This window comes from Scardinius erythrophthalmus, assembly GCF_964197995.2.
Source record: "Scardinius erythrophthalmus genome assembly, chromosome: 17".
Lineage (NCBI taxonomy): Eukaryota > Metazoa > Chordata > Actinopteri > Cypriniformes > Leuciscidae > Scardinius > Scardinius erythrophthalmus.
The window spans coordinates 35938934-35947153 of record NC_138237.1 but is presented as its reverse complement, the minus strand read 5'-3'; the positions used below and the strand labels follow the sequence as shown (position 1 = coordinate 35947153).

The window sequence follows — 8220 nt, the reverse complement described above, 5'->3', positions numbered from 1 at the left end:
TTCAACTAATGAAACCTTATTGTAAAGTGTTACCAGATAATGTTATATGCATATGCAGCATGTCAAATTACCTTATTGTGAATTAACAAATCACATAACAAAGTTGCTGTCCATATAGACTTTGAATGTTAACTGTGAGTTACGCTAAAGATCTACTTTGAAAAAAAAAATTGTTTTTGTTTTTGTCTAAAAAAAACCCTTTGTTTAATCAGATTTTTAAGCATGTTCCAAATGAAAATTGATGCACTCCATATAATCACAAAGTCATGCTTTTCATGAAGCAGATTATTACCTTAACTTTGTATTTTCTCTTCTTTAGTGAGGATTCATCCTTTGGAGAATGATGTGGGGTGGAAGGGGAGCAGCTTGGCTTTGGATTCGGGCCTGTTTACTGGTGACCAGTGTTCTGGCTGGAAAAAGGTATGTTAATGCACTTGATTTTGGTACATGTTGTACTCATATCTTGGAATGATTAACATATTCTCTACTTTTGCTGATCGCTCTCTGTTTTTTTTATATGTAATGACTTTGATCTAAATCTAGGTCTTTGATCTAACCTATGATGTTAACTTAGACCAAGGATCAGAACCTCCGACTTCAAAGAGGATGTTATGCTAATGACGCTTTCATTAATATTTTCATCCTGCTGTTACTTGCTTTTACTGTTATACTGCGTGGCTCATGGTGTGTTATTCATTTATAAGTGATTTTTTTTCTGACATACATTGTGAAGTAAGAAAACAAGATTATACATGAGTCCATCATACTTAAGCAATATCACTGAATTAGTTTATTTAGTTGGAATAAGACAAAAACATAGTAAGATTCTTTAAACATTGAGGATAAATGAAGAGGTTTGTAATCAAACCTCTGGGAGGATGTGGCTTCAAACAGCGTACGTCCTGTTCGATCTGATCGAGTTTTTATTTTAAATTTACTGTTACGTTTTTATCAATGGAGCTTGGATTGTTCTGTACTATTAGCAGAGAATTATGCTGCGGTTTAGGAAAAACAACGACAACAAAAAACAGTGTTTTAATGATGCATATAATTCCACTTTTTGCACAGATCAATAATCATGATTGTAAAATAATCACTGCAACACAAATGTCATGCCACGTTTTGCTTGCCTTAGATATATGTTATACGTTTAGACAGGTGACAGTCACAGTATTGTATTCATTCCCATTAATACTTTATAACAATACTTTAAAAATGCCATAGGCATACAATATCTTATTTGTAAGCTGTGTGTGTGAGAGGAGAGAGCACTGTTGCTGTCTATATGACCTGTAGATGGGGTTGCTGTACAATGTTTAATGGAGATCTGTTTTCTGCTCATAAGCACATGGATTTTACATTGTGTTATTCATCACTGCATGGTTCCTCATTCACCCAATTACCACCAAATGTACCAATATATATACACACACATAGTAGTCTGCTGCGATTTTTCTCTGACTCTGAATTTTGTGCATTCTATTATTATTATTATTATTATTATTATTAACAGAGATAACAGCGGATATGTAATTTTAGGTCAGGCTGACATTACCAGTATGCTGTGAGTGTTGTATGCGTATTATATGAGACTACGTTTTCCTCTCATGACCCCTTTTCAGTGTCGCTCATAGAGTCTGTGTGCATGTGCGTGTATGTCTCTCTGCGCCGATGGGGGAAGGGTGGAAGTCTTCTCATTTTAATTTTCTCGTTGTTTTTGTGGCAGTCTGTTGTTGAATTCGATGAGTTCCAAAGTTGTGAGACCACTTGTGAAAAAAAAACCTCTATTTTGCATTTTTATAATAGATTAAAAGGTTAACACATTATTTTAGGTGACATGGTTACATTATTACATGTTCTTATTATAGTAGTAAGAGTAAATTAAATTAGATAAACCAAACCATAACCCTAATTGTATGGTAAGTACGTGTAGTTAATATTACTCAGCACTTATTTAAGTACCATGTAACTACGTCATCTTAAAATAAAATGTAACCGAATAAAATGAAAACAGAATCAGAATTTATCACCAAAATATTGAGAGAATGCTGTTTGTATAAACCAGCATGATTTTAAAATGTTTGCTGTAATTGAAGCAATGAAATAGTGATTAAAATGGTCAGCACTGACCAGTCATAACCAATCATAACGTTTCTTTGAAAACAGTTAAAATCCCAGATTTTCAAAGTGAAACTGTTCAGACTCTCAAAGTTCAGACTTTTAAACCGCATAGACCTCATAAAATCTGTTCTTTGTGAAAAGGAAATTCTGCTTGAGATGAGTACATAAAACAAGTGCACGACGTGCGCACTCTTCTTCTCAGCTAATTTTATTTAACTGCTTTGAATCGATAGTTATCATTTGTCTATGTGGGTTTAGTGGAATATTCCTAGTGAAATTATGTGCAATAACAGATATGAAACAACGAGATACAAGGATAACCTGCATTGCAATGCGTGCGATGTCTCTCTTTTTTGGGGTCTTTCTGTCGTGCTCTCTCCCTCTGTCTTTGCCATGTCAAAACACTCCGATCCGTGGTCCATCACTAATCATGATGACCTCATCCTCTACTTGAAATCTGTTTCCATGCCAAGCTTATTTTTGAAACGCCGAACAGTCTGCAGCCGCACTCGTCGTCCAGTACCTTTTAGCAGGAAAAGAATGTCAATGATTACCAAAAAAGCAAGCAATTACGTATGAACGGCCACCGGTGATGGTTTTTAGGGGATGACAAATTGTTCACCATCCTTACAAGCTCTTAATCATAAAATACCATTTTACACTATATGATTAAACTGCATTTTGCTCATAATCATTTGTCTGAAATACCTATGAGCAAAAATGTTAGTGAGTTCATTCTTTTTGCAGTCATGAGAGTGTCTTTTTAACATTTGGCTTCATGATGCCAGAACTCCACATGGAAATTTGCATATAAAACAGTATTTTAGCTAATTAATAATGCATTGTTCCTCTGAATATACCCCTTTGCTCCTAAGATGGAAGGAGACTTGTTTTTTTGTCTTCAGGCTAATACATTGCAAATTCTCTTTAAACTGGCTGGATGTTTGAGAATTACCCCGAGGAGGGTGTCTGATTTTACACAACAGGGTGTGTTCTAGCCACCCTTTGCTGTTGATTCTTGCTTTTGTTGGGTTTTGAATTAAACATCTGCTGTTTTGCATTGTCAGCTCCAATCAGAATACAGATGAGCAGAAAGACAACACCACAGTTTTCACCAGGATTCTGGACAGCCTCCTCGATGGCTATGACAACCGTCTTAGGCCTGGTCTAGGAGGTAGGTACACAAGTTTCACTAATGCTTTATACATATGTCCCAGTTTTCAGCCTTGTGGGAGTTCTTTGGTTTTAACGGTAAAAAGAAAATGGCTTTCCAGATAAACGTCTGGTGGTAAATGTAGTCTAGGGGAAAAAGTTTCCACAAACACACACCATTCACCATTTATGTCTAGTCTGTTTTTATCTCTCTGATTTGATGCACTCACGTGATCTTGACTTGTTTAGTTTAATAGTTTCATTGTCATGTTCTGTTTAATTTCGTTTTCATGGTTCTCCCTGTTCCTATTTGCTTGAGTTCTCGTTTCTAGTTTGTTTCCATGGTTTAATTAGTTACACACCTGTTATCTGCTTCTTTCATTTTCTGCGTGTATTTCTGTTTTCTTTTATCTCTGTTCCACGTTAAAGCTGATGTTAGATGTGTAGTGTGCTGTCGTTCTCTGTGTTTATTAAAGTTTCTTGTTTCATCATCATTCTGCGTCACGCATCTCATCTTTGGATTTAGGTGCATGCTACCCATGACAGAGGGTCACGCTGTTATTATTTTATTAGGTTTTAAACCATGTAAGCTTTTCTAAGTTATTTATTGCACCAAATTTTCACTGGCCAGTAGCTCAATTTTATTTACTTGCCAAATGCATTTTTCCATCACAATTAAATCATGATAAGAGACTTTTTAAAGTGGCAAACATGTCCTTTATACTAGGGAAGTGCAGTGAAACCAGTATCTGTATCTGTTACAATCTCAAAATTATTTGTATCTGTATCCGGATAAAACCTAGACATGGGCGGAGCTTTAAACGGATTTTGTTAAATTACTTGAGAAGACTGTTTTAATTGTAATTCTGTTCCCTTCATAGTAATCATTTAACAAATATGCCTTGTATAACTCATAAATATATATTTTTTAAAAATTAGGCATAGCGTCAGTTCTGGCAGGTCACGTTAGTCAAGCTCGCATCAGTGACTCTCAACTGATCCACATCTACCTATAGGAATACGACGTTAAATACAACGTCATATTCCTATAGGTAGATTACATTTAAAAAAAACATTTAAATAAAAAAAATAAAATGTTAAATAAAATAAAATGTTAATTTAAAAAATATATATTTTATTTGGACTCTATAAAATACCTGATTAGAGAACATTCAAGTTGATAGAAGATATTCAGTAGTTGAAAATTGCTAAAATAAATTTTAATATTCATTTAGTATTCTTCTAATTATCGGAATCGATAGTCTCGTTAGCTGTACTACGACATGTAGTGCGGTTGTGCTTTGGGTGACCAAAGCGGACTTTTCCCCGATCCCGATAAATACATATTTAAATGTCTTCTAGTTAAAACAATAATAATAAATGAATAAACAATCATTTATAAATGAATAAAAGAACATTCAAGTTGATAGAAGATGGTATAGTTGAAAATTGCTAAAACAAATTTTAATATTCATACAAAATGCAAATCTTTACAAATTAAAGCCTTAAGAATACATAAATGCTTGCCATTACCGGGAGAGAGTATCACATATCATGTGTCTCATTGTACAAGGTTTAAAACATTTAAATAGACATATAGTGTATTTGTATTTTAGCTTATATTACTCATGGCTATTATCTGCGATCGTGCAGTGCTTATTGTATTCAGTTCACACTCATTCACTTCACACACTCATTATTGCATAGTGATGTTAGAGGTTTATGTATAATTTTGTGCTATCCCCAGCCGAAAATATTTTTCCTATTATTCGATAGAATTCATTATTTGTTTTAAAGCCATTAACCGTGCTTTTCCATACTTCACACAATGGTAATTGTTTTTAATTGTTTATGTACAATTTTCACAAGCAAATGGTACATTTACAAAACTCTTAGTACTTATCTTACAAAATATCATCAAAAATGCTTTTTTTCGCCAAGCATTTAAACATTTTCTATAATGTCTAAATCTATAAAAAGTATCATTTTAATAGTTTCATCTATGTAAATCTTTCAGTCATAACTGCCTTTCATTATGCTATTACTATCAAATGTTTCATTTGCATGTCTTCTTGTTCAGTTTAATACTATTATAATACTATTATTAATGCATTGTACCATTAACAGATTATCAAAAGATGTTTATAGATGTAGGTTCTATACAACTGGTTTGCAATTTCCGAAACAGAAAACCAAATTAAATATAAATAGTATAAGCAATTTATCTCATATAATAACCACAGTGTTCTGAAGTGGAACTTCGACGCTGCGTCATGGGGTTGATGTGTACCGGTGCCTAAAATACGTGTGAATACATGGCAATTTTGATTGACTACGGCAGTTGGGTGACATCACAGGCACACCGACAGGCTATAAGAGGGTGCCAGAAGAAAATGTCATCAGCTCTTTTGTCTTCAGGAAGCCACTTTGTTTGAGTGTGTGTATGTGAAATCTGAACCCGTGTTTCTCTGTGTTTGAAAAGTGTCATGCAGCATGAAAAGAAAAATTGGTTTAGAAAATGTATCATGCCCTGACCTCGTTTCATTACAAGTAGAGGATACACACGAGATGTGTGTCATCTGTCTTGGAGCGGAGCATATGCACGGTCAGCTCTCAAAGGGGGCTGGCTGTGTTCACTGTAACTGTTTTACAGTGATGAAGCTTTACTTCCACCTGGCTTTCTTTAAGGGGGATAAGAGCCAGGTGTCTGCCCCGCGTGGTTCCTGTCCCGTTGCTGCCGAGGCGGCGCAGTGACTTAGATCATGGGTTTTGCAAATGGAACTTGCGGAGGAGTTAGAGACTGGTCTATCCCTTTCTCCAACTTCACCCACTAGCTTAGCCGCTCTCATGCCTGATCTGGAAGCTCGCTTGGCCGCTTCTTCCGATCTAGCAGAGAGCTCGTTATTGTTCTAATGAGTTAGACCAAAGACTATATAGAATGACGGTTCACTTCTATTACTTATGAATTGGAGAAAATGCAACGCACAATATGGCAGAATACGCCTTCTATGTAAAAGAGCCAATTTCTGATTGGCAAAGTCATTGCGTCACTACAGCTGCCGTTAGAAGACTCGCACTTAGGACTGCACATGCTCATTGGCTGGTCTAGCCTAAAAATTCAGATTTTTTCATGCTATTTGAGCATAAGAAACAACATTTATGGGACAGTTCATGTCAGATTGTGTTGCTGATTTGAAATATGTTATTTAATTGTGAGTTCGGCAAGCAGTTTTTGAGATGTCAGGATTCAAATAGATAAGACTTGGTCTTGGATGCCTGGTATTGCAAATATGGCCGCCGAGTGAACAGACTAAAACAAATTAAAAGATTGGGCAGTGCCGCCACTTACGTTCCACTCTTTTATTTGTCATGATCTTCAGTACACAAGGTATGGAGGCAGTATCCTCCAAATTTTTCTATTGCGAATAGGTCGGCTAATGCAAAGAAGGAGAGTGACCAATTCCGGCACTTGCGTCCCTCTCCTTTGTCTGTCGGTATTAGGAGCAATTACGGTATTAGGGCAATACCGACACTCAGGTCCCACTTCCTCATCTGTTGCCCTCTCCGGTACTGGAAGTATGGAGGTGGAAGCAATGTGCTCCCTCTGTAATCACATATAAATGGGCTGTTAAAGAGGAGGTGAAAGGGCAATACCACCACTCGCATCACACTTCCTAATCTGTCGCCCTCTCTGGCACTTGGAGTATGGAGGAAGCTTCAATGAGCTTCCTATGGAATCACATTCATATGACCAATACATGGAGTGTGGAAACAGTATGTTTGCACTTCGCCATATGATGTGCAAGGGAAGGGGCTGTTCACAGAGTAGGAAGAGTGGGCATGACCGCTAGTAGCGTCCTACTTCCATCTGCTGCCCCCTCTGATGCAGTGGATAATAGGGCTGTCAACTTTAGTCGTTTAGTCGACTAATCGGTCGATGCCGTCTTGGTCGACTGACATTCTCATTGGTCGACCAGTCGCATAATTGTTTTTTTTTTTTTTTCACCAATAAAGAAATTTTCATTGATTTACTCCTTGATATTTATTCCTTTATAAGCAGTTATATATTACTGTATTCTAAATATAATTAGCCTATGTTTTTATCCCCAACTTTAAATGCTTTAATTTACGCTATTTTGTAACAGTGCCACAGTTTTTAGCGCACCACATAGAACACTCGGGAACCGCACCTGTGGCTGGCTGCACTGCTGCTTCGCGCTCAGTAAGGAATATAGGTAGTAATCTCTATGTGTCTGTCTGTCCATTTGCATTTTGATTATTTCGAGAACCGTTCATCCAATCGACTTCACAAGGGATTGCAGTTTTTGGTGCAATATAGACAGACACGCGAGACGCGACACGTTCAGAATTAATAGTAAACTACAGAACAGCGCGAGCGGGAAGCGGCGCACCTCACGCGAGCAGGGCTTATATTCTCTGAGAACGGACACTGCACTAGTGATATAAAACGCACACAGTCTGTTAACTTAAGCAGTACTTTTAAGGTAGTCTAATATTTTTTCTGACTAACAAATTACTGACACAGTAAAGGGTAGATTTAAATAAAGAAAAACGAAATTTAAATAAAGAAAAAAACGAAATTAAAATACAGAAAAAATGAAATTTAAATAAAGAAAAACGAAATTTAAATAAAGAAAAACGAAATTTAAATAAAGAAAAAACGAAATTTAAATAAAGAAAAACGAAATTTAAATAAAGAAAAAAACGAAATTAAAATACAGAAAAAATGAAATTTAAATAAAGAAAAACGAAATTTAAATAAAGAAAAACGAAATTTAAATAAAGAAAAACGAAATTTAAATAAAGAAAAACGAAATTTAAATAAAGAAAAACGAAATTTAAATAGGCCTAAAGAAAAACGAAATTTAAATAAAGAAAAAACGAAATTTAAATAAAGAAAAACTAAATTTAAATAAAGAAAAAAAA

General features: G+C 35.5%; 1 protein-coding gene across 1 annotated transcript in view; it reads left to right on the top strand.

The window, feature by feature from the left end:
• Positions 1-340: 340 nt before the first annotated feature.
• gabra1 (gamma-aminobutyric acid type A receptor subunit alpha1) overlaps positions 341-8220 on the top strand; it is a gene marked incomplete at both ends in the record, with an annotated part of 28440 nt that continues 20560 nt past the window's right edge. The window contains 2 exons of the mRNA XM_081390051.1: positions 341-420; positions 3189-3295. Coding sequence (XP_081246177.1) covers positions 341-420; positions 3189-3295 — 187 coding nt within the window. The remainder of the gene's footprint in view (positions 421-3188; positions 3296-8220) is intronic.